The following is a 26538-nucleotide window of genomic DNA, read 5'->3' on the forward strand; positions in this document are numbered from 1 at the left end:
GCCTCACTTCTTTTGTAGTGTGAACATTTTAAGGCTGTGTATTTTTCTCCAAGTACTACGTTAGCTGCATTACTCAAGTTTTGATATGTGGTATTTTTATTGCAGTTTAATTCAAAGTATTTTATAGTTTCCATTATAATTTTTTCTTTAACTCATTGTCTTTTAGAAGTGTTCCTTAATCTCTATGTCTGTTTTTTCTCCTGGTTTTCCCTTTGCTACAGATTGCTAGCCTAATTGTATTTTGATCAGGGAACATCTTTTTGATACTCATTTCTTGAAATCTGTTGAGATTTGTTTTATGTCCCAATAGGTGGACAATTTTTTTTTAATGCACTGTCATTATGTATTTGAAAAGAAAATATGTTTTATAGCTCTGTGCAGTGTTTAATATATAGTGTATTCATTAAATTAAGCTTTATATACTTTATATGTTCAAATCCTATTGATTTTTTTGTCTGATTAGTCTGTCGTGATTATGTATTTAGGTATTTCTCAAAAAATTAGCACTAGCAATTTTCGTTTTATATATTTTCAGTCTGTATAATTACATTCAGACAGACTTGTTCTTGTTTAGTTGCTAAGTCATGTCAGACTCTTAACACCATGAACTGTAGCCCAGCAGGCTCTTTTTTTCCTTAGGATTTCCCAGGCAAGAATACTAGAGCAGGTTGCCATTTCCTCATCCAGGGGATCTTCCCAACCCAGGGATCAAACCCACATCTTCTGCTTTGGCAGGCAGGCTCTGTACCACTGAGCCACCAGGGCAGCCCGCATAGAGGCTTGGCGACGATATATATTTTCTTGGTGAATCAGACCTGTTGTCACTGTGCTTTGAATTTCTTTACCTTGATGCTTTTAATGTTAATATTGAAGTGTTTTCTGATAGTAATATGGTTAAACTAGCCTTCATTTCATTGGTATTCCTTTGGTATATCTTTCTCCATTTTTTAATCCTAGTAGTTTAGGTGGGTCAGATTATTCACTGGTAATTTTTATTCTTTAAAGTAAAGTGCTTCGTATATTTTTATTTCTTCTTATTGTGTTGTGTTTGACCACGGTAGTAGATAGAATTCTGAGCCTCACAGTGACGCCTCCCTTTAAACAATCCCCTCCTCCTGCATGTAGGCAGGACCTGTAGCTTGCTTCTAACCCTGGCATGTGGCAGAGGTGATGGGATACCGCTTCCATAGTTGTTAATGGCAAAGTGAAGGGAATTTCCCCCTGTGACCGAGAGAAAGAGAAAATAGGTCTGGGAGTAGTTTCTGTAGTGGTTGCTGTTCCCCTCTCCTAGCCATGACAGAGAAACAAGAGGAAGGGGCTCCTTATGCCCCCCCCCCCCCCCGAGAGCGTTTGGTGTGGTTCCTAGAGGAAGAGGCTTGCAAGTGGTACAGACTCCCCAGGTCGCAGAGGCTTCCTGCACCTGCGCTAGTCTACACGCGATCTTAGCAGCTAGCTGAAGACTCGCGCAGTCTTCTCAGCAGCGTGTGTGTCATTCAGCAGCTTCCGTCGCACGTAAGCACTCGCTCTGGTCCTGTTTCTCCTTGTAAGTGCCTGTCTCACTCTGGATTTCAGGTTAGTTGTTTGTTCTGTGACCTTATTTCTCTCATGAGTTCAAGAAAAATTATTAATTTGCAGGGTGTCCAGCTTTCTTCTTGTTGAAACAGTGAGAGCTATGTTTTTACCATCTCTCAGGTGAAACTACAAATCTTTGTGTGTATAGGATGATCTCTTTAAACTTTTTAATTCTGAGGATTCTTCGCGTCTGTAAGGATAGTGGGATAATGAACCCACATGTTCTTGTCCCCCAGGTGCAGCCATGGTCAGTTCAGGGCCAGACTTCCTCCACATGTAGCCTCATTCACTGCCTCCTTCCCAGATTATTTTGATGCAAATACCAGATATATATTTTTTATCTATAAATATTTCTATATGTATCTGAAAGACCACCATACCATTATTGTGCCTTTAAATTAATAATTCCTTGATATCATCAAATATCCACTGTTCAGATTTCCCCATTGTCTCTTTGTTTTTAGTTTGTTAGAATTGGCATCTAAATAACTTCAACTAATTGATAAATTTATTTTAATCTCTCCTCCTCTCATCTTTTTATTCCACTGCAATTTAGGTGTTGGGAAAAACCGAGTCATTTGTCTTGGTTCAGGGTTTCTGTGGACCACCTGGGTCATGCAGATTTAGGCTGCAGTCTTGTATGGAAGCAGCATGTGATTTCAGATTCTCAAAAGGCCAGTGTTCCCTCACTGCCAGTGCTAAGACGGGCAGGTTTCCTTGCAGGTCACTCCCTGGGGTGTAGCAGTGGAGAGGACCCCAGATTTGTGAGCATAGTCTCCTAGGCTGTCTGGATGAGGCCCTGGGCTTTGTTTCCTGTCCCCCAGCAATAACATCGCCTGTTGGTAAAAGCCACCGTCACAGCTGCCCTTCCTAGGCACAGAGTGGCATTTTTTAACTCCAGCTCTTGGCATTGTACATGAGGGTGTGACATGTCAGCAGGCGGGGGCGTGAGTAAGGGCATTTATAAGTTAGTAGTGAACCTGGGTCCTTTTTATGTGAGGAGTGTGGGGGAGTCAGAGACCACCTCTTAGTTGGGAAGTTATGTCATCATATCGACTCATTATGTGACAGTTTGCAGTATGGGCAGGGCTTCCCTAGTGGCTCAAATAGTAAAGACTCTGCCTGCAGTGCAGGAAACCTGGGTTCAGTCCCCGGATTGGGAAGATTGCCTGGAGAACCCCATGGACAGAGGAGCCTGGCGGGCTGCAAAGAGTTGGACATGACTGCGACTTTCACTCACTGCAGTGTGGGGAAGAAATGATTAAGACATGGTGCGTAAGACAGCAGAAGGGGCACAAGGAATGTAAAGTAGAATCCCCAGGACTTGGTGACTGGCTCGATGAAAAGCAAGAGGCAGGAATTACAGAGTTCCCAGCTTTCTGGTTTGGGCAACGGAGAGGATGGCGATCATTCACTGAAAGAGTAACAGGACAAAGTGCAGGGTTTTGGGGGGGATGGAGGGGCAGATAATATAAAGTATAAGTTTACTTGTTTGGACCTGCTTGGTATGAGATGCCTTTGGAACATCTAATATATTCAGTAGAGAGCTGGATAGAAGTAGCTGTGTCATGAAAGAGGTGTGGGCTGAAAATAGATTTGGGAGTCATCAGGAGAGCTGTAACTACGTTGAAGAGCCCCCAAGGCTGTCATACTGGTTAGAAAGGACTAGAAATGGAGCCGCTTCCTTTAGAGTAAGCCTGCTGTGCACTGTACCATCTGGGGGTGTGTTCGTCATATTTGACTCATACGTGTATTTCCATTTTTAGTGACTATTTTTAAACTGAAAATTTTAAATCCATTTCTGTTATCTAGCATTTTGAATATCAATTAATAATTATATTTTGAGGTAAGAGTGGGACTTGTTGAAAACAAAATGTATAATTAAGTCTGTAAGTGTAGGACTTACTTACTCATTAATTTTTCCTTTAGTCATTGTAACTCTGTAACTTTTTTTCTCTAAAAAGTTAGTTCATTATTCTTTTATACAGGTATATTTTTTTACTCCATTTATACTTCACAGTAATTTGCAATTCACTTACATTTTTATAAAACTTGATAAATATTTCAGTTCAGTTCAGTCTCTCAGTCATGTCCGACTCTTTGCAACCCCATGAATCGCTGCACGCCAGGCCTCCCTGTCCATCACCAACTCCTGGAGTTCACCCAAACCCACATCCATCGAGTCGGTGATGCCATCCAGCCATCTCATCCTCTGTAGTTCCCTTCTTCTCCTGCCCCCAATCCCTCCCAGCATCAGAGTCTTTTCCAATGAGTCAACTCTTTGCATGAGGTGGCCAAAGTACTCGAGTTTCAGCTTTAGCATCATTCCTTCCAAAGACACTCAGGACTGATCTCCTTCAGAATGGACTGGTTGGATCTCCTTGCAGTCCAAGGGACTCTCAAGAGTCTTCTCCAACACCACAGTTCAAAAGCATCAATTCTTTGGCGCTCAGCTTTCTTCACAGTCCAACTCTCACATCCATACATGACTACTGGAAAAACCATAGCATTGACTAGATGGACCTTTGTTGGCAAAGTAATATTGTGTCTGCTTTTGAATATGCTATCTAGGTTGGTCATAACTTTCCTTCTAAGGGGTAAGTGTCTTTTAATTTCATGGCTGCAATCACCATCTGCAGTGATTTTGATACATATTTAGCTACATTTAAATTAAAATTATTTCAGGCATAATATTTTGATAATTGGATGGGTTTTATGGGTAATAGATGCCTGTGGTTATAATCTGCATTTACTGAAAAGTTTGCTATGATTAGAAAGTGTTGACTTTAGCCTGTGGACATGCTAGCTGTTTATATACGTGCGATCAAGTAATCAAAAGCCTTTTCTTTAATTTCCCACACTCTTAACATGGGCTGCTTTGTTTCTGTCACATTTTGACTCACATGCTGTCACCTCAGATACTTACATCTGCACCCTCTACCCTACACACAGATTTCACCATTCACTCACATCATTGGCGTAGCACATGTTTTGTGCTATTAAGATTAGTTGAATATATGAATGTGATTATGTTCTTAAATAAATATGTTTTAAAAGCACTATAAAACAACAAAAATGAGAAGCTGTTGGTTTGTCTTATAAAATACAATTTGAAGCTTTTTGCAGAACAAGTGTAATCAAATTTTTAAATTGTACCCATCCTGTTCCACATTTGAATTGATTCCTTAACTGTTTAATACCTGACAGTTGGAAAATGTCTGTATACTGTTTTTTTCTGACATTATCCCTGAAAAATATTGATTTAATACTCAGTTGTTCTGTGACTATAAAATTGACCTAAGAACGTGTTTCTGTAAACTTTCAGTGATTATCACTCTACATAAATTCTTAAATCACAGGAACGATTTATAACGAATCGCACTAAACTAGAAAGGGACGGTAGTCAGATTGTCACCAGAGTGTTTCCCACTGACGTGTGATCGATGAGCCCTTTTCTGATTTTAGAACTTTACAGTAATTTACTGTTGTAATTTCGGTGAATTTACCAGTGTGTTACACATTCTCTGTGAAAATTATATCCAAGCTTTCTGATATTGACAGCTAAAAATTATATAATCTGAAAAAAGCAGATGGGTATAGTTGATTTTGCACTGTGTTCTCCTGGTTTCCAAGAAAAGACAAGCTAGGATACATGGTAGAGATTATAAGATAAAAAGATACAGAAAAGTTTCATGCCTTCAGTTGATTCAAGAGCAATTTCCCCAGCCCATTTCAGGCTTATGAGAGTTTATTTCTATCTTTAAAGACGTCAGTGTTTCATTTTGTTTATTAAATAGCCATTACTGATAAGAATTTTCTTACAGGCAATCTGATGCTTTATGCATCTCTGCCTGCTATGATCTCAGTTTGTACTGTTCCCCAAGTGTAAATAATTCCTGTGATTATTATTTAATAGCCCCTAGAAGACTTTTCAGATCGAACTAGAAATTGCTTTCCAGGGATTCAGACTCCTCTGATATGTAAGCTGCAGTGTGAACCTAGTTTGGTAACACTTTTTACAACTAACATATTAAAGTCATTAACTAAATAGTACCCTAGTAACTCACAGTTTAATGCCAGAATACTTTGTTGCTTTGAGTCATTCTGCCTTATGTTTGGATACAGTTAGAAAGCACTTGGAGAGGAAATAGGTAGATTTGCCCTATTTTAGGCTGTAATCACAATATCCAGTTATCTGCAGTTTCCTTACGAGGCAGATCAATACTTGAGTTAGCTGACTTGTTCACTACCACGAAAGGAATGGAAATCAGTTTAAGATTCCTGAAGGTATAAAAAATGAATAATTTTCAAACGAGTCTGTAAAATAGCATGACACAGTGGGACGAGTTCAAAGCTGTGAGACCCTGCACCTCAGTTTCTTCATCTGTGAAGCAGAGGAATAATCGTGCCACCACCCAGAAGGTGATGCAGTGATTAAATGAGTCGTGCATGTATATTAACTGGGCCAGAGCCCTGCACATGGCATGTGCTCCATACCTGGTAGTGAAGTGATGGGAGTTATTACTCCTCTTCTGCTCACTGGCAGTAACAGTGTCCTGTGCACTGAAAGCACTTGGCTCCTCCTCATTCAGTGTGTCTTCCTCTTATTTTCCTCCTCGAGCTTGTAGGATAGATACAACTGGCTAAATCCTAGCCTTTTTCACCTCAGTTTAACTTGCATGTAACTTCCCCTGTACCATTTAATGAAGTGTCTCAGAGTTCTGTTAAGGCTATACAGGTGTCCATTTCTTGGGCATCTTGTCTGTGAAAGAATGAAATATTACCAGTACTCTTAAGCCTTATGAGCCCACAGTAGAAACACTTCTTCCGAAGTTAAAGCACACATACATACACTGTGATACTGCTGAGCCGTAAAAATGAAATAATGCCATTCGCAGCAACAAAGTGAGAGGTCAGTCAGAAAGAGAAAGACAACACCGTCAGTTCAGTTCAGTTCAGTCGCTCAGTCATGTCCAGCTCTTTGCGACCCCATGGACAGCAGCACACCAGGCTTCCCTGTCCATCACCAACGCCCAGAGCTTGCTCAAACTCATGTCCATCGAGTTGGGGATGCCATCCAACCATCTCATCCTCTGTCATCCCCTTCTCCTCCCACCTTCAATCTTACCTAGCATCAGGGTCTTTTCCAGTGAGTCAGTTCTTTGCATCAGGTGGCCAAAGGATTGGAGTTTTCAGCTTCAGCATCAGTCCTTCCAATGAACACCCAGGACTGATCTCCTTTAGGATGCACTGGTTGGATCTCCTCTCAGTCCAAGGGACTCTCAAGAGTCTTCTCCAACACCACAGTTCAAAAGCATCACTTCTTCGGTGCTCAGCTTTCTTTATGGTCCAACTCTCACATCCATACATGACTACTGGAAAAACCATAGTTTTGACTAGACAGACCTTTGTTGGCAAAGTAATGTCTCTGCTTTTTAATATACTGTCTAGGTTGGTCATAGCTTTTCTTCCAAGGAATAGGCATTTTATAATTTCACGGCTGCAGTCACCATCTGCAGTGATTTTGGAGCCCAAAGAAAGAAAGTCACTCACTGTTTCCATTGTTTTCCCATCTATTTGCCATGAAGTGATGGGACCAGATGCCATGATCTTAGTTGTTGAGTGTTTTAAGCCAGCTTCTTCACTCTCCTCTTTCAGTTTCATCAAGAGGCTCTTTAATTCTTCTTCGCTTTCTGCCTTGAGGTTGGTGTCATCTGTGTATCTGAGGTTATTGATATTTCTCCTGGCAAGAATTTTCCAGAGTTTGTTGTGGTCCACACAGTCAAAGGCTTTGACATAGTCAATAAAGCAGAAGTAGATGCTTTTCTGGAACTCCCTTGCTTTTTTGATGATCCAACAGATGTTGGCAATTTGATGTTTGGTTCCTCTGCCTTTTCTGAATCCAGCTTGAACATCTGGAAGTTCTCGATTCACATACTGGTAAAGCCTGGTTTGGAGAGTTTTGAGCATTACTTTGCTAGCGTGTTGAGGTGAGTGCAATTGTGTGGTAGTCTGAACATTCTTTGGCATTGCCTTTCTTTCGGATTGGAATGAAAACTGACATTTTCTAGTCCAGTGGCCACTGCTGAGTTGTCCAAATTTGCTGGCATATTGAGTGCAGCACTTTCACAGCATCCTCTTTTAGGATTTTAAATACCATATGATATCACTTACACGTGGAATCTAAAATATGGCACAAATGAACCTACAGAAACAAGACTCACAGACACGGAGAGGAGATGTGTGGTTCCCGAGGCGGAGGGCAGGTGTGGGAGGGATGGACTCGGACTTTGGGGTGAGCAGATGGGAACTGTTCCATACAGAATGAATAAACAAAAGGGTCTGCTGTATCGGGGGAGGGAACTATACTCACTATCCTGTGATAAACCATGGAAAAGAATATAAAAAAGTGTGTGTATATAGCCAAGCCACTTGCTGTGCATCAGAAATTAACACAACATTGTGAGTCAACTCTACTTCAGTTAACAAATTTTTTGTTAAGTTAAACCAGAAAGAAATAAAGCAGGCCAAAATGCCTTCCCTTTCAAAGCTTTCCCCCCTCATGGGAAGTTGATAAAGAAACACGTATGAATTTTTTCTGGCATAAATCTTTCTTAATTGTGTTTAAAATATCAATCACTTGAACTAGAGCTCCATACGTTGTGAGAGTACCTTGTCATTCCTTCAAAGCGTTTAAGTCACAGCAGAACTGCTGGCACTGAAGATGGCCATGACGACAAGGCAGGGAGGGGCAGATGCTGCCGCCAGCTGTGGTTGAGAGGGCTAGTGCTCAGGGCTGATTTGGAAACTCAGATAAAACGAAGGAGGACAGGGGAGCCAGGCATGCTGCAGCCCATGGGGTCACAAAGAGCCGGACACTTAGTGACTGAACAGCCACCACCTCAGGACGCGAGTTCAAGACCACAAATATTGGTCTGTGTTATTAATCACTTTCTTAGTTTCAGAAAGAAAAATGATTGCTATTACTTGGGTTTAGAACGATATTTTTATATATAAATAATTAAAAAATGAGTATAACTTCATATACGAATTTCCAGGAACATAGACGTTATATTTGCAGGATGTAGCCCCGAGGCTTTGCATTTTTTAATGTGTAATCAGGAGATCCCCAATTATCTGAATTTGTAACTGTGATTGATCACTGTTAAACCAAATGTTCTTAGCCTTCAGGAGAACCACAGGATGAAAACGGTTTATTAATTGAAGAAGTGAATGAATTTCCATCTTTTACACAGTCACCAGTAATTTCTTCTGAGAGGCTAAGTCTACCTAAGTCTCAGAACGTCCTCACGAATTGTACTGAGAAGAACTCCAGCTGCTCCATGTCCAGCATGGATTACGCTGCCTCTGGGTCCAAGAAACCATCTTCTGGAACCTCCTACGGCAGAGGGCCCAGGGGCACATTCCCCGGTTCCCAGAAGTTTCAATTAGTTATTTCAAAAGCACCCAGTGGGGACCTTTTGGACAAACATTCTGAACACTTTTCTAACAGACATTTGCCATTCACCCCACGCACTTTAAAAACAGAAGCCAAATCTTTCCTGTCACAGTATCGATATTATACACCTGCCAGAAGAAAAAAGAATTTTACAAATCGGCGGATAGAAGCTGAAACTCAGACTGAATTAAGCAGGTATCACACAGTAACTTAAGTAACTTTAAGATGTGGTAGAAATTAGATACTACTCCTAGCATCCTACCGTGTGCCTGCTGTGCCGGGCTCCGTGTCTGGCAGTGTCCTTTGATTGCAGTGAAACTAATGTAACTTTTCCTTCTGCATGAATCATTAGAACTATCAGAGTAATTGTTAAAAAAGAGAAATAGCTATTAAACTTGTGAAGCTCTTTAGAAACATGAATGTTATGTATTTTAATTTATTGTTTCAGATGTGGTACTAGAACTTTTGTGTGGCTTTAAATATACTTCTAGAAAATCCTTAAAATATGTCATCAAACAGCATTTGTGTAAATATGTTCAGTGATTTATGTTAGAAATAGCAAAACAGTGGACTACATGCGGGGAGAAAAAGCAGTTGTCTAACTACCCCTGTGGTCCCTTGCCTGCCGCTACTCAGCAACAAGTCCTCAGGTGTAATGTAGACAATTGGGATAATTTCTGGATATTAAATATAATTTGCATCAATAATATTTTCATATACAGTAGTACCTGGCACACAATGAATATTCATTAAAGGTTGCCAAATGACTAAAGAAAGAAGCAAATCTTGTTAAGTATTGAGTGTCAGCAGATTTGTAATTGTTTTTCCTAGTGTTCTATAAATGAATACTTATTTGGTACTAGGTTTTAATTATTTTTAAAAGTAAAAAACAATTTATGACTAGTATCTTTTTCTCTGGGTAAATATAAGAGGTATAACAACATCAGTCTGTATACATTTAAAGAATTAAGAAATTAAATCTAATGGTAGGATCTTCAAGTGAAGAGGAGATGATGAAAGCAAATGTTAGGTTGCTGCCAAAGTAATTGAGGTTTCAGACCTTGAATTTTAAATCATTATAACTCGGCTCACACACATCTTTATTGATCAAAATAAAAACCGTTACAGTCAACACATTTTTGCCAATGAAAATTAGTTTGTTTATTCCTATAGCCTAAAAATCCATGCCTCAGGATTCAGTGACCTCTTGGAACACATTTTCTGCCTCCTGCAGGCTGTGGAAAATTGTTCCTTGCGAAAAGGCGTCGGGTTGTTTAAAGAAGTGGTAGTTGGCGAGAGGTCAGGCGAACATGGCAACTGAGGCAGAACTTCGTAGCCCAATTCGTTGAACTTTTGAAGCGTCGGTTGTGCAGCGTGCAGTTGGGCTTTGTCATGAAGAACTGCAGGTGTTGCGGTCTTCGTGCAGCTCGTTGATTTGCTGAGCATACTTCTTAGATGTAATGTTTTCGCCGGGACTCAGAAAGCTGTAGTGGATCAGACCAGCAGCAGAGCACCAAACAGTGACCATGATGTTTTTTTGGTGCAAATTTAGCTTTGGGAAATGCTTTGGAGTGTCTTCTCCATCCAACCACTGAGCTGGTCTTCGCTGGTTGTTATATAAAATCCACTTTTCGTTGTATGTCACAGTCCGATTGAGAAATGACTCACTGTTGTGTAGAATAAGAGAAGACGACGTGTCAAAATGATGTTTTTGATTTGTAGTCAGTTCATGAGGGCACCCCCTCGTCGAGCTTTTTCACCTTTCTAATTTGCTTCAAATGCTGACCAGCCATAGAAAGGTCAACATTGAGCTCTTCAGCAACTTCTCGAGTAGTTGTAAGAGGATCGGCTTCGATGATGGCTCCCAGTTGGTCATTGTTAACTCCCGATGGCCGCCACTGCACTCCTCATCCTCAAGGCTTGGTCTCCTGTGCAGAACTTCCTGAGCCACCACTGCACTTGACAGGCGGCATCAGCTCCTGGGCCAAGTGCGTTGTTGATGGTGTGAGCTATCTCCACTGCTTTACAACCCATTTTGAACTTGAATAAGAAAATCACTCAAATTTGCTTTTTTGTCCAACATCATTTCCATAGTGAAAGTATAAAATAGATAGCAAGTAAAAGTCACAGGCAAAAAAACATAAAGCAAGGTATGTACACTAAAAGGATGTGTAACATAGCCACATTTATTTAAGAACGCATTCCAGTATCAAACGGCAAATTTCAACAATGCAAAAACTGAAATTACTTTTGTACCAACCTACTATATTGAGTAGCTAATATATTGGGTTGGTCAAAAGTGTCATTCAAGTTTTCCATACCGTCTTACAGAAAAACCTGAACGAACTTTTTGGCCAACCCAATATCATACTTTTCTGATTATGTTTTTGACAGCTCTTGCAAGATAATAGTTTCCATTTCCTTAGCCCCATTCTATCCAACTGAAATCTAGCTGCTATTTGAAAAAGGAACAAGAGGCATATGTGATCCAAACCATATCTATTTCCCATTTGTATCATTAGAAATCTCTCTCATGTTTGAAGTTTTTTTTCCCCCTAGATAGTAAAGTTTTCACAGTGTTTGTGTCTTGAAAGTTTAACAGTAATTTCTTTTAAAATATTGCAGCTTTAAATCTGATTTTGAGACAGTTGAGATCAAGAACACCACAGATTCAGAAATGAACATAAGGCAGGTAATAAAAATGAGACCTGTTTGTGTTACACATTAGAATTATAGCTGCCTTAATTGAATATGTGTAGCTCTTTGAACTGTGGAGAATAATCTTTGGTGACATTTTTTGCATGTGATATAACCAGTCTACAGAAGTATTGCCTGTTTACCAATGGTTATAGCTCTCCATGAGTGGCCAGAGGGAGCCTGCCCAGTCTGCTAAGTCATTTGCTATTCATGTGTTTTCCAGATGGTTGGCTGGCTGAATGGATGGATGGATGAATAAAATTAAATTCTTAAAGAATTCTTAAATTCTTTTTAATACCTTAAATTCTTTTCAAAGATGCAGACTCAAATCACTAAAGGAGCCAGAAAAAATTGTGCAGAAGTTTAGTTTCTATGCCTATTTTCTTTCTTTTTTTAAGAATTGCCACTGAGAATATATAAAAATAGATGGATATTATTCTCCTGTGCTTGCTCTTTTTTCTAGATCATAAAAATCTTTTTTAGTGTTTGTATTTTGAATATTTAGCAGTCATTCCTTTTAAACTGTTACAGCTTTAAGTCTGACTTTGAGATAAACTTTATTAATCATGCACTTGTTAATCATACACTTGTATCCTGATTTTCAAGTTATTGTTTGTGAGAATGCTTTGTCTGTTAAAATCTCAAACAGATTCAGAGATAGAAGAATAAAATATGAGCACACTCAGCTTTTCTCCTTCCTTCTGAAAGTGGGTAGAGGATTGTGGGTTTGTGTCTCGGCCATGAATAGCTGTGTGACATCGGGTTCTGCCACTTAAGGCCCAAGGACAGATCAGGTCCCCTGAGAGCTGAGTTACCACTCTAGAAAATTGTACTTTTAATGTTCAGGGTCATTGGAAGGAAGAAGTGTTGTAGGTAAAAATACCTAGTCTGATCTGGGCTCAATAAACGATGGCTATGGCTAGCTTGAGATTTTGGAGGGTTACCTCCATAGGTAACTAAATAGACTAAAGCAGAAGTTCATTTTATGACATTGTACTCCAAAGGTCTGTCTGTAACCCTGTAAGAAAATGGCATGTCCCTTATCTCTAATCAGTACCACCAGCATCTACTTGAGTATCAGCAGCAGTAGATAGACCAGCATTCAAAAGCACTTTTAACACTGTCAAGCACTACACACAAATTAGCATTATAAAGGTTAGATCTGATCATCATATGCTTGGCACAGTAGGTGGCCCCTAGTCAGGGTTCCGTAAAAGTAGAAGTTTGTTAATACTGTTCAGAGTGCCAGAGCTGCCACTGCTTTTATGTGTTAGATAACATTTGAAACAGATGGGCTATTTTGAGTTTCTGAATAATAGGATATTTACTCTCAAGTTAACTTAAAACTTGCACTTCATTTTCTCTTTTTATATATGTATGGTATTTAATACCATTTAAAATATTCCTCATTAAAGTATAAGAAGTTGTTTTATCTTTAAATAAATATAAGAAAAAAGTCTTGATTGTATGAAAAATGAATTCTAAAATATCCTTTGTCCTATACGGCATCAGTCCCTTTTTTCTGCTGGATATCTCTACTCTCTTTCATCAAATATTTTTAGACATTTGATGTTTTGCTTTAGCTCTTCTTTGATAATGTATGTTTGAAGCAAAATAAAGATTTATTCTTCTCGTTGCATCTCCAGGCATCTGGTTGTGTGTCAGATGGTACCAAAGGAAGAAGAGCCCCTTTACCTTTACAAGGGCATGAGTTACTGTGGGCCAAGATTAGAGACGGCGCCCTCCAGTGTTCCTCGTCCAGGTATTTCAGCTGTTTATGTCTAACCACTTTCCTGTGCAGCAGACTGAGAGCAACTTGGGTCCTGGTTCGTCGTCGACATGCACCCTAGTCTGGTTTGGTATTATGCAGTTCAGTTTACTAAGGAAATATTACAAAGTAGATAGTCACTATAAAAGTTGAGATGGATTCATTCTGCTAATTCCTCACTAAAGGGAAAGGGGACCCTGGCTTGTACAATTTGCCATCACTACTCATCCAAGAAAGGATTTTCCCCAAGACAGATCCTGCAGCGCTGGTGCTCACCAGTTTACACGGCATAGGTAGTACTGGAGGACCTTACCACTTGAGGACTCGTCATTTGTGATTTGAACACTCAACCATATGCTTTGTAGAGGAGGCAGTAATTTTTCAAATGATTCGTCGTGTTTAACAATCACGGAACACTGCCTGTAAATAGAAATGATAGGTGGTTGGTCGTATAGAACCTAAAAAAGGCCTCTGATGGCTTTACCTGTCAAATGCATTTCCAGTGCCAGAGTTTGGATATGAGACGAAGGTGGTAGAAGGGAAGAAAGGACTCAAAGATCAAGAATGAGACCTCCTAGCGCAGGAGACATGGGTTCCCTCCTGGTCCAGGAGGACCCCGCTGCCAGGGAGCAGCTAAGCCCGCGTGGAGCAACCTCTGAGCCTGTGCCTGGAGCCGGGAGCCACAGCTCCGGAGGCCCGCAGGCCCAGACCCGCGCTCCGCAGGAGAGGCCACCGCTGTGAGCGGCCCCCGCTGCAGCCGGCGTAGCCTCACTCTTGGCAACGAGACAAGCCAGAAACTAGGCAGATGATAAATAAATAAAAAGTAAATGGTTTAAGAAAAAAAGAATCAAAGACATCCTGTAGCAAACTGGAAGCAAGCACATGCAATCCCTGAGGGCGCAGGTCTTCCCTTGGGCCTTTCCTTGGGGAGAGCTCACCTGTCAAGGCTTTGTGGGGGTTTGGGGGGAGTGGAAAGGGGGGTTATTGCTAACTGCTCTCTCTGGAAATCCCTGATGCTTTAGCTCTCATCAGCTGAGCCAGAGTCTGCAGCGAATGTAAAGAATGACCTCAAGAAAGCAGTAGTCATCTTTCCTAGTCAGTCAGTTTAGTCACTCGGTCACGTCCGACTCTTTGCAACCCCATGGACTGCAGCACACCAGGCCTCCCTATCTATCACCAACTCCTGGAGTTCACTCAAATGCACGTCCATTGAGTCAGTGATGCCATCCAGCCATCTCATCCTCTGTCGTCCCCTTCTCCTTCCGCCTTCAGTCTTGCCCAGCATCAGGGTCTTTCCCAGTGAGTCAGTTCTTCGCGTCAGGTGGCCGAAGTATTGAAGTTTCAGCTTCAGCATCAATCCTTCCAATGAACATTCAGGACTGATCTCCTTTAGGATGGATTGGTTGGATCTCCTTGCAGTCCAGGGGACTCTCAAGAATCTTTTCCAACACCATAGTTCAGAAGCATCAATTCTTTGGTGCTTAGCTTTCTTTAAAAGAAGTAAAATATTATAATTGAACATACCTGTGACTAGAAAGCTTGGAATTAACTAATACTGATATAACTGAATAACAAACAGAATTTATCATAATGGGCAGCTTACAGTTTTTTTCCATAGAAAAATATGTTTCCAAATGTTTCCAACATCATTTATATTTTAACCTTATTCCAATTGATGATCCTTTTTACACGTAAGTTTCATAGTATAATTTTTAAAAGAATTATGAATTTATAATTAGACAACTAGTTTCAAAAATCTATCTTTGCTACTTACTAACACATGCCTGGAAGAAACACAAGCTGGAATCAAGATTGCCGGGAGAAATATCAATAACCTCAGATATGCAGATGACACCACCCTTATGGCAGAAAGTGAAGAGGAACTAAAAAGCCTCTTGGTGAAAGTGAAAGAGGACAGTGAAAAAGTTGGCTTAAACTCAACATTCAGAAAACAAAGATCATGGCATCTGGTCCCATCACTTCATGGGAAATAGATGGGGAAACAGTGTCAGACTTTATTTTTTGGGCTCCAAAATCACTGCAGATGGTGATTGCAGCCATGAAATTAAAAGACGCTTACTCCTTGGAAGAAAATTTATGAGCAACCTAGATAGCATATTCAAAAGCAGAGACATTATTTTGCCGACTAAGGTCCGTCTAGTCAAGGCTATGGCTTTTCCAGTGGTTGTGTATGGATGTGAGAGTTGGACTGCGAAGAAGGCTGAGGGCTGAAGAATTGATGCTTTTGAACTGTGATGTTGGAGAAGACTCTTGAGAGTCCCTTGGACTGCAAGGAGATCCAACCAGTCCGTTCTGAAGGAGATCAACCCTGGGATTTCTTTGGAAGGAATGATGCTAAAGCTGAAACTCGAGTACTTTGGGCACCTCATGCGAAGAGTTGACTCATTGGAAAAGACTCTGATGCTGGGAGGGATTGGGGGCAGGAGGAGAAGGGGACGACCGAGGATGAGATGGCTGGATGGCATCACCGACTCGATGGACATGAGTCTGAGTGAACTCCGGAGTTGGTGATGGACAGGAAGGCCTGGCGTGCTGCGATTCATGGGGTCGCAAAGAGTCGGACACGACTGAGCGACTGAACTGAACTGAACTGAACTGAACACATGACCTTAGCAGGTTACTTAGCCTTTCTGCCCCTTGGTGATTTGTTTAGAACGGTAATGTCTTCCCAATGTACTTGACAGGGTTATCCTAAAGATTAGATAAAGATAATGAATGTGACAGGTGCTTTGAAATTCTGAAACCTGTTTATTACTAATGTATTACTGTATGCCAACCATTGCTTTGTTCAGATATTCTGATTTTCTCTTTCCAGGGCAGTATGTCAATATTCGCTGCAGCCACCTTCAGGGAGAAAAATGTATTCTGAGTAAGAGCTCTTCGACTGCCTCATTTTGCTTAGTGGAAATGAAGAATTAGGCTCACAAATTTTTATTAAATAAGTCAAGATTGAACATGAATTTTTCTTTACAGTCAGCTTTGGGGTTTGGTCATACAGTACACACTAAATTTGAGAGAATTATTAATGATTCTTATTAATATTATTGATAATATTATCCTGAAATATCTGAAATAATTGTCAATCACTTCATTTTTATATCTAATGGAAATTGGTCCCTAGATTAATAATACTTGCTAATTTTTTATAATCAGTACCCATAATTTTTATAAATAAAAATAATGAAGATGAGATTTAGAGAAGTGCAGCCTTTTGATAGCTCAGGATACCGTTCTTGGGCTTTTTTTACCTCACCAGTTTTTTGTTGTTTTTTTTTTTTACAGATATTATGCTTCTGAACTTGAAAGTTGTTTTAGTTGGGACTGCATTTTTTCAGGGAAAGCAATCTTTTTATAGCGTTTCATTTGTTCTCAAATTTGCTGCCTGTGAATTGGTTTGAAAGCATAATTTTTATGCAGTAGTCTTCTGCTGGGTATGCCAGTTAACTCTTCCCCTTGACGTTTGCTTATTCCGTAACTGAAGTAGATTTAGGCTTCCCTGGTGGCTCAGCGGTAAAGAACCCACCTGCCAGTGCAGGAGGCGTGGTTTCCATCCCTGGGAGGGGAAGATCCCCTGGAGAGGGAAATGGCAACCCACTCCAGGTTTCCTGCCTGGAGAATCCATGGACAGAGGATCCTGGTGGGCTACTTGCTATTTACATTTTCTGTCAATTCACCGATTTTTAGCTAAGTAAGATCAAACTTGTAATAGTACCCTACTTTTTGTGTAATAGCTACTAAAATATATAACTCAGAGTATAACAGAGAAATGTATCCAAGTAATTAAAAATTACCACTATATATATGTACACAAATTTTTTCTACTCGAATATTTTTCCTTATCTACAGACTTGTCAAGAAAAAAAATATTTTTTTCTGCTCAATAAATTTGTCCACCTTGAAACCAGATGCCCTCCTCGGAGCAGGAGAGGATTTCATCGTTTAGGTTCCTGCTTCTCTGGATGACCTTCCTTTTTCCCTTCTGCCTCACAGAGGGATTCACGCCTCTGTGGCTGGACCTGGCCAGGAGCCCGAGGACATTTAAAATGCTCGTTAGGAACACAGCACGCCCCCACAGGGTCACCCCAAGTTGCCCTCTTGCTCCTTTGCCTGGTTGCTTTCTGTTTTACTTAATCCCTGCTGCTTTTTTACTTCCTGATCAGCGTTACAGATATCTATGAAATATTACTCTATTAGGGAATACTTTCTCATCTTTAGTAAATATCCTTGCATAATTTGAGAAGGTAGACATATATTTGTTTTATAATGTTCTTCTTGATAATGTGAGATGGAAGTGCGTTTGTAATAGTACAGATATTTCAGTATAGGTACTTAACGCATCCTCTAATTTTCAGTGTAAATAAGCAGTAATTTTTTTTAATAAGCAGTAACTTTTATGCTGTATATCACTTTGCCTTCACAGTGAAGAAGAACTGTTGTATCTGAGTTTCATTGAAGATGTAACAGATGAAATTTTGAAACTAGGTTTATTTTCAAACAGGTTAGATTTTTTAAATTGTATTGTGGTCATTGAATTGTACATTAAAAACTCTTAGTTTGGTGTTAATTTTATTTATTTTCACATATTAGGAAATGGAAATTATATTGCTTTCTTAGGGGACCATATTCTTATAATTGATATAAATTATAAAGAACATTTAATTCGTACTCTTCCAGGGGATCCCTGGTGGCTCAGATGGTTAAGAATCCACCTACACTGCAGGATACCTGGGTTCGATCCCTGAGTTGGAAAGATCCCCTGGAGGAGAGCATGGCAACCCACTCCAGTCTTCTGGCCTGGAGAATCCCATGGACAGAGGAGCCTGGTGGGCTACAGTCCACGGGGTCGCAAAGAGTCGGGCACGACTGAGCGACTAAACACAGTTCATACTCTAAGGCAGGTTCACAGTGTAGGGGAGATAGAGAAAAGAATAGAGATTTCATTCATCCAAATACGGTTACATCCCTTAAATACAAAGAGCAAATTGCCAGAGGGCGGGTGGTGGGCATGGGGGGAATGAGGCAAAACGGTTGAAGGGAGTCAGAGGTACAGACCTGCAGTTATAAACTAATCAAATCATGGGGATGTAGTAGGCAGCGGTGACAGCTGCTGTTAACACCGCCATATCGCATATTTGGAAGTTGCTAGAAGAATAGGTCTTAAAAGCTCTCGTTACAAGAAAACAGTCATTCTGTGACCGTGTGGTGGTGACAGATGGTGACCAGACTCACTGTGATTTTCCTGCAATGTATACAAGTACCAAGTCATTATGTCGTATTCCTTAATCAAATGCCAACTATACCTCGATTTCAAAAAAATCTTATCACAAAAGAAAGAAATGGTATCCACATTTGAAGGAAAACCACAAAACTGTCTTTATTCAGAGATGACATCATACCTGTAAAAATCCCATAGAGAGAGAAGACAAAAATACGATGTCTTTTAGTTTAGAATAGGCTAGCACACTAAATTGCTGCTGCTGCTTTGCAAAATTCCATCATCTCTTTTTACTATCTGAAACTGTCATGAAGATCAAAAGCAGGCTTTTTCTGTTAAGACTGTTACTAGTAACGTGAGGACAAGTTAAAGACTAGGTTTGCACACAGCCAGTGAAAGGGGAAGTTTGTAAAACCATCTTAGTACTATATATCTTAAGGAACCCGTTGTCCTGAACCAGCTTGAACTTTTATTTAGCTGAAATTCATTTAGATAAAACTTTATGATCTGTATCAGAAGACCCTACTGCGTATATGCTACGTGCTTTCCCTGTCATAAGAGTATGTCAAGTGCAGACGTCTTTAATAAGTTGTTTCTATTTAACAACGTGAATATACATAATACTACTGAACTGTAAATTTTAAAATTGGTTAAGATGGTAAATTTTATGTTATATAGTTGTTTTTTTTTTACCACCACCAGAACAAAAACACTGCCTCCAACTGTAAATCAAAAAAATAAGATTAGACGCCAAAACAAAGTTGACATGAAAAATGCACATTCATGCTTAAGAGCATTAAAACTCACATTTTTCATTTAATAAGGCTTTTTACTGTGACAATTTTTATAGTAGCACAATAAAATGGAATCTACCTGCATATTGAATAGTAAGGTTCAGTTGAATAAATTTTAGAATGTTTATAATAGTAAGGTCTGTTCAGATATTTTAAATGATGTTGCAGAAGTGAATTTATTGATACATAAAGATGTTCAAAATAATATAACTGATTAGAAAACAGTATAGATATCAAAACAGTATGTATTATTTAATCCCAGTTCTCATAAAGAAATATATATGCATAGAAAAGTGCCCAGTAAACGTCAGTGATAGTTGTAAAATACAGTATACAGATTTCTTGGGCTTTTTAAAAATTTCAAAATCAGAAGAATAATTAAATCTAAGATTGTCTCATGACTTCATTGATAGTAACAAATGGTAACAAATGAGTAGTTTTCAAAAAACCAATTGATACACTCCTGTGGTAGCTAGACAAGGCTGGTATAGCTGAAAGAATGTGCCTGGAGCCAGACACTCCTGAGTTACCTTCTCTTCATGGCTTGTGACCTCGGGGAGACAAAATCATCTAGACGGGCTGTTCTCTCATCTGAAAACGGGCTTTCTAATACCTTTCTCTGCCAGTATCGGCTTCCCAGGTGGCACTAGTGGTTAAGAACCCGCCTGCCAGTGCAGGAGACACAAGACCCCCTGGAGGAGGGCGTGGCAGCCCACTCCCGTCTTCTTGCCTGGAGAATCCCGTGGACAGAGGCGCTGGTGGGCTTCAGCCCGTGCGGTCACAGAGAGGCAGACACGACTGAAGCAACTGAGCACACGTCTATTGGTCACGATTAGAGATAAAATGATTATCGTGTGTCCAGCACAAACGGATCCAACCGGGTCTCCCGCACTGTAGGCAGACGCTTTACCGTCTGAGCCACCAGGGAAGTCCACAATAAGTGCTGACTTTAACTTACTATGTCAGTTTACCCTGAGTGGAATATCTTTTCAAAGTATAATTTAGGAAACACTGTCAAGTAACGCTTTATAAGAGAGTTTTCTTTAGAGTTTGCCTTTGGAGGATGAGTGTATGTGACAGAGAAAAGGAGGAGGGAAGGCTTTTGGTGTTTGTGAGAGAGAGAAAGGATACAGGGCTCTTTAGTGGGGGGCGTTACAACCTCATGTCAAACAGTTTATTTCACAGAAATGTAAGCAGTGTGCAGTCTCAGAAGAGACATTGGCATCTGTTAACATAACTTAAACATAGTAGAAGTCAGACTAGCTTCCACACTGGAGAGCTTGATAGAACAGAGAAGGATTAGGGTCTGTATCTTTGAAAAGAAAAAGGGTCTAAAACAGATTTTCCAACCTTCAGTACTTTACTTATGGCATGACTCTGTGTAGTCGGTTTTCTGATTTTGAGACCATTAACATTTTTATTTATCATTTGTAGGTTTCTGGAACGACTGTTTGAGAGACATATAAAACAAAATAAACATCATTTGGAGGAGGTTTGTCTTAACTTTATAAGAAAAATCCTAATATAGAAAGAATTTTCAAGTTTTACCTTTCTCTCAAAGAATGCATTAAAGGCAGACACTTTTTTTCTCTTGCCCTTTCTGTGTATGTGGGGAAAGGGGAGATACAGGCAGAAGGAGGAGGAGGCAGTATTAACCCCGCGGAGGTGAGCAGCACTGCAGCACCCTTGACTAGCCTAATTAATATAATTACTCTTGTATTTTTTTAATTCCAGGAAAAAATGCGCCGGCTGCTACACGTCTTAAAGGTGGACTTAGGCTGCACGTCCAGGGAAGGCTCAGGAAAGCTAGACGACGTGGATACGTTGCATTTACGTGATGTTGGAAAGGCTGAGAATTTAGAACAAAATGAAAATAAAAGTGAACAAGATTTAATCATTCAACAGGAACGTCAGGAATACCAAAAAGCTTTGAATATGTTATTGACTATACCAAAGGAAGAGAATGAGAAAGTCTCTTCGAATGAATTTTTCCTCCCCGTCTATAAATCAAAGTATTCAGAAGGGGTTATCATTCAGCAGGTGAATGAGGAAACAAATCTTGAAACTTCAGTTTGGGATGAGAAAAATGGAGGCGTGTCAGACAGTTTGCTAGAGCAGGAAACCTCCGTGAGCGTCATTGAAGGCGACAGTGACGCAGAGAGGGCGGAGACCTCCACAGAGCTGTGTTGCCTCAGCACGGCACTCGTGCCTTCTGTTCAGTTGTGCAGAATCAAAGACAGCCAGGAGGTGGAAGGACCAACTCTGAGAATCCTGGAAATGAGCATTGAGGACTGATCTTGGATGTCTGATCTTCACTAATAAATATCCCAAATGGCCAATCATTGAATATTCCTTTTACTTTTTTTTTACTTTTATATGTTAAGAGTTCTGTATTTGTCTTCTGTGTTGTATAATAAATTACTATAAATTTAGCAGCTTAAAACAACACACATGTATTATTTATCGCACAGTTTCTGTGGATCAAGAGTCCAGGCACAGCTTAGGCGGGTCCTCTCTGCCTTTGGTCTCACACACCTACCAGCTAGGGCTCGGCTGGGGTCACGGGTGACTTCTGCTTCCAGACTCTCCCAGGGGGTTGGCAGGGCGTCTTCCCTTGTAGCTTTCGGTTTGAAGGCTTCCGTTTCCTGCTGACTGTGCCCACTGGAGGCTGTTCCCGTTCCCTGCTGCGTGGCCCTCTCCGTAGACCGCTCACAGCGTGGCTGCCTGCCTCTCAGGCTCACAGGAGGATGAAGGAGGCTCTGCTCGCCAGACGGAGTCTCAGAAAACACAGTCATGACGTGGTGCGCCACAGGAATGACTTCCATCACCTTTGCCATATTCTTTTGGTTAAAAACACGTCACAGCTGAGCACACGTGTATTACACAGAATTTACTGTGTAAATTTACACAAATTACTGTGTAATTTCTCATGATAATAGAATCAGAAAACTAAAAAGATTATCTGAATCAGGGTTTTCTAAATTAGCAGTAAGGATCTATTTTTAATTCTTCTGAAATGAATGCCTTTTTTGCTGATGCTAAATATACATAGATGTCTGTAAAGCTAAATTTGCTATTGGAAAAAATGGTTCATGCTTGCTTGTTTGAACTGAAGCTAAATGCAGTGCTTACCTTTATGAAAGTGAAAGTGGAAGTCGCTCAGTCGTGTCCGACTTTGACCCCATAGACTAGCCTACCAGGCTCATCCATCCATGGGATTTTTCAGGCAAGAGTACTGGAGTGGGTTGCCATTTCCTTCTCCAGGGGATCTTCCTGACCCAGGGATCGAACCCAGGTCTCCCGCATTGCAGGCAGATGCTTTACCGTCTGAGCTGCCAGGGAAGCCTTTATAGATAGAGGTAAAAGAAAAAAGCGAGACCTTTTTTGTTTTGGCAATTAGGCAGTTTACATTTATTTGGAACAGAGGCTAACCACAGTCTATAATATACTCCTTGTCATAAAAAATAGTGCTCTTTAAATAGAAAATATTCTTTACCCTTGGGATCAGCTTATTCCCCATGTCACTTCTTAATTAAACCTTTCTGTCTGCCACTGGAGGAGTTCGGTACGACAAGCAAAATCATATCTGTCCATAGTATTCCTTAAAATTTTCTACCTCTTTTCCTGTATCTTGTGATTATTAAGAAATGGGAGCATTGTAAAGTCAGAAATTTATGATTGCATATTACTGATGCTATAAAATAGAGATGTTCTAAAAAAAAAAGTCACAGGTCTTGCCCACATTAAGAGGCAGGATAGAAGGGTGTGAATGCGAGAAAGTGAGAATCACCTGGCTCCCCTTAGGGCCAGTGGACCACAATTTCTGAAGTCCCTTTATAGGGGAACGGATCTCACCTAGACATGAGTGGTTCTGCAGGCCCTGGGGGAAGGGCCTATAACCTGGAGCAGCTCCTAAAACATTAAGCGTTGTCTGCTGCCATCTTGGGGCTTCCCTGGTGGCTCAGATGGTAAAGAATCCGCCTGCCAAGGCAGGAGACCTGGGTTCAATCCCTGGGTCAGGAAGAGAGTCCCCTGGAGGAGGAAACGGCAACCCACTCCAGTATTCTTGCCTGGAGATCCCATGGACAGAGGAGCCTGGCAGGCTACAGTCCACAGGGTCACAAGAGAGTCAGACACAACTTAGCAACTCAACAACAGTATCTTTCACTTCTTTCCTCTAATTTCCTACAGTATCTAAAGCCTCAAGGCCTTTCTAATAGTCCGTGAGCTTGGCTGGCCTACTGGCTGAAACGCCACCCCTTCTTGTGCAGATGACCATCTACCAGGCCCAGTCTGAGGCCCTCCCCTCGCCTGTACACTTCATGAACAGGGCCCTTAACTGAACTCAGACAGGCCTCAGAAGACACCTCTCCTTAGGGCTTTTCAACCACTCCCAGTGATGGAAATATCTGAGTGTTAGGTAACGGTTTCATGCCTGGGCACCATGGAGGATAAAAAGATGAATCAGAATATGGGTGATAACCCAAATGTTGTTCTAGAAATTTTGCAATTTCCTCCAAGTATCTCATTCTTTAATGCAGGCTTTTAGCATTCTTTTGCCCACACAAGTGTTTCCCAAAAGGTGGTGCATATCACTGGAGGTATTAGAACTGATTTCTGGTGGTGGGTGGGAAACTTCAGAACCCAGGCTCTGGGACAGCCTGCAGTACGGTCAGGCCGGGTGCCCAGTGTCAGGCCCCAGATCATCCTGCCGCATTCTTTCCTTGGCCCTGCCGACCCTCTGCTCTCACCTGTGGAGTTTCATCTTTTACCCCCAACAACAAAAGATGCGAAGTACAGATCGGGCAACTGTGGCAAATCTAAACTGCATGAAGATCTGTCAAAATTCGGAAATAAGGGATTTGCTTGGCTTTCAGACTTCTAAATATACTGTTTTATCCAAGAAATTAGCCATTTTCTAAATCATAGAGAATAAATTTCAATATTATAAGTCTAAAAGACTGTATTTGCATAACTTACTATTGCTAAGTCGCTTCAGTCGTGTCTGACTCTGTGTGACCCCATCGACGGCAGCCCACCAGGCTCCCCCGTCCCTGGGATCCTCCAGGCAAGAACACTGGAGTGGGCTGCCATTTCCTTCTCTTACTATTAATAAGAGATATTGAAATAAAGGATTATGTAAAAGCCATTCTTTGAAACATGTTACGCAAAGTACGTACATGGGCTTCCCTGGTGGCTCAGCTGGTAAAGAATCCGCCCGTGATGTGGGAAACCCCGGTTCGATCCCTGGGTCGGGAAGATACCCTGGAGAAGGGATAGGCTACCCAGCATGGTGTTCTGGCCTGGAGAACTCCATGGACTGCGCAGTCCGCGGGGTCACCAAGAGCCGGACACGACTGAGCGCCTTTCACTCCGCTCTGCAGCCTGCGGTCCTCTTTCACCCGCTGTGACCTCTTTCTTGGCGCCCGCCTGGGTCTCCCGTCACTCACATGTCCCCCCCTCCATCCCGTCTGGGGCTGCCCCGCTCTTCCAGCTCCCAGGGCCCCTGCCTTCGGCCCCAGCCCCACCGCCACGAGGCCCGCACCCCCTTGCCCTTGTCTGTCCCCCATTTCCCTCCTTCGCTGGAGCTTGCTGCCTTCCTGCTGCGCCTCCCCACCTGAGGCCCTGCCCCAGACTCCCTGCCTGCTCTGACACGTCCGTCTTCTCTACCTTCCAACTCTGGGTACAGCCTCTTGTCTGAGGCCATGGCTCATCCTGACTTTCTACATTTTAGGGTATTCTGTTGTTATCCTCAGGATTCCCTGTAAAATTTAAAGAGATGAGCTGGTTTAAAGTTTTTTGGGTTTTTTTTTGGTTTAAAGAAACATTAAAAGTGGTTCTCAGATGACCAAAGTTCTGTAAAGGTGAAGTGAATGGTAAGTCTGGGAAACACTGGCTTAGTCTCAGATCAGGATATTAATTTCTCTTCCCTCCGCTTCTCCCACAGCTCATTCTGATTTGCAGAGTCGTTGATGAGTGTTTTGAGCCCAGTTGCTCAGGTTTGATTCCTTACGAGCTGTGACTTTAAGCTGGTTACTAACCTTCCTCCTGCTTTTCATGTGTTGAATCGAGTAGTTACAGAGCCTTCATTGCAGGGCTGTAAGAAGTTAAACAGGTTCTTTGAAAAAGACTCACAGGCTGCTACTCTTATTGTCAAACAGACCAAAAGACCATGTCACTCCCTTCTTTAAAACACAAGCCAAACTGAGTTTCCTCTTGCTAACCAGAAAAGGTACAGGCCCCTTTGCATTTGTTTATAAAGTCATGTTTTCCTCCCAATTCATCTCTCACCAGGCTCACCCAAGCATCCTCAGCGTCTTAATTGCTTCTTCCCAAATAGGTCCCTCCCCTCTCTGCACTTGCGTTGGCTCCAAACACCATCTCCCCCCTGGGGTCCCATGGGGCCTGCACTGACAGCACAGAGGGAAGGTAACATGGAAACCTTGAGTGGCTGCTCCGACAGATATCCCCTGCTCTAGGTGAGACCTTCCACGTCTGCCGTGAGAATTATCATACTGTTTAGAATCTAGTTGGTCTCCCGTCCTGGCGCTGGGCTTCTCAAGAGAAAGAACCTGTTTCTCTTTGGATCCTCAAAGCACGGATGCATTTGTTCATGCACAGAGACATTTTTGACCTGGAGGGGATGTTTAGCTCTAGACAAGGTTATAGGGAAACAGGACAGATAGTCCCTCCTCTCACACTCAGAGGGCAAATTCTCTATTTAAAAGGAGCAATGTAGCAAACTGCTAAGTTACATGAAAATTTCCTCATTTGCTCACATTTCAAATGGTTTAAAATATAAATTAGCATTCTCCTAAGAAGCTTTAAAAAGCCACATTTTTTTCCCCCAGTGAAAACAATTAGATCAGAATAGCTTTTATGAGGCAAGATGACAATTCCCCAAGTGGTTGAATTAGCTGTGTGGTCACCGACAAATTATTCTGGGCCTTTGTTTAAAAAGAGTTCAGATTACATGATCCAAAGATTTCTCTTAGTTTTAATATGCCAAAGT

General features: G+C 41.2%; 1 protein-coding gene across 2 annotated transcripts in view; it reads left to right on the plus strand.

Annotated features, from left to right (window-relative positions):
- The window catches only part of SPATA7 (spermatogenesis associated 7), a 40531-nt gene extending 18690 nt beyond the window's left edge, over nucleotides 1-21841 (plus strand). For both annotated transcript variants that reach the window (XM_052646859.1, XM_052646860.1), the window contains 7 exons: nucleotides 8757-9226; nucleotides 11657-11723; nucleotides 13375-13490; nucleotides 16333-16386; nucleotides 17938-18015; nucleotides 20961-21018; nucleotides 21261-21841. In XM_052646859.1, the coding sequence (XP_052502819.1) occupies nucleotides 8757-9226; nucleotides 11657-11723; nucleotides 13375-13490; nucleotides 16333-16386; nucleotides 17938-18015; nucleotides 20961-21018; nucleotides 21261-21821 (1404 nt within the window). In that variant the 3' untranslated portion in view covers nucleotides 21822-21841. The remainder of the gene's footprint in view (nucleotides 1-8756; nucleotides 9227-11656; nucleotides 11724-13374; nucleotides 13491-16332; nucleotides 16387-17937; nucleotides 18016-20960; nucleotides 21019-21260) is intronic.
- The last annotated feature ends 4697 nt before the right edge of the window (nucleotides 21842-26538 follow it).

The sequence above is a fragment of the Budorcas taxicolor genome, chromosome 10 (assembly GCF_023091745.1).
Source record: "Budorcas taxicolor isolate Tak-1 chromosome 10, Takin1.1, whole genome shotgun sequence".
NCBI lineage: Eukaryota > Metazoa > Chordata > Mammalia > Artiodactyla > Bovidae > Budorcas > Budorcas taxicolor.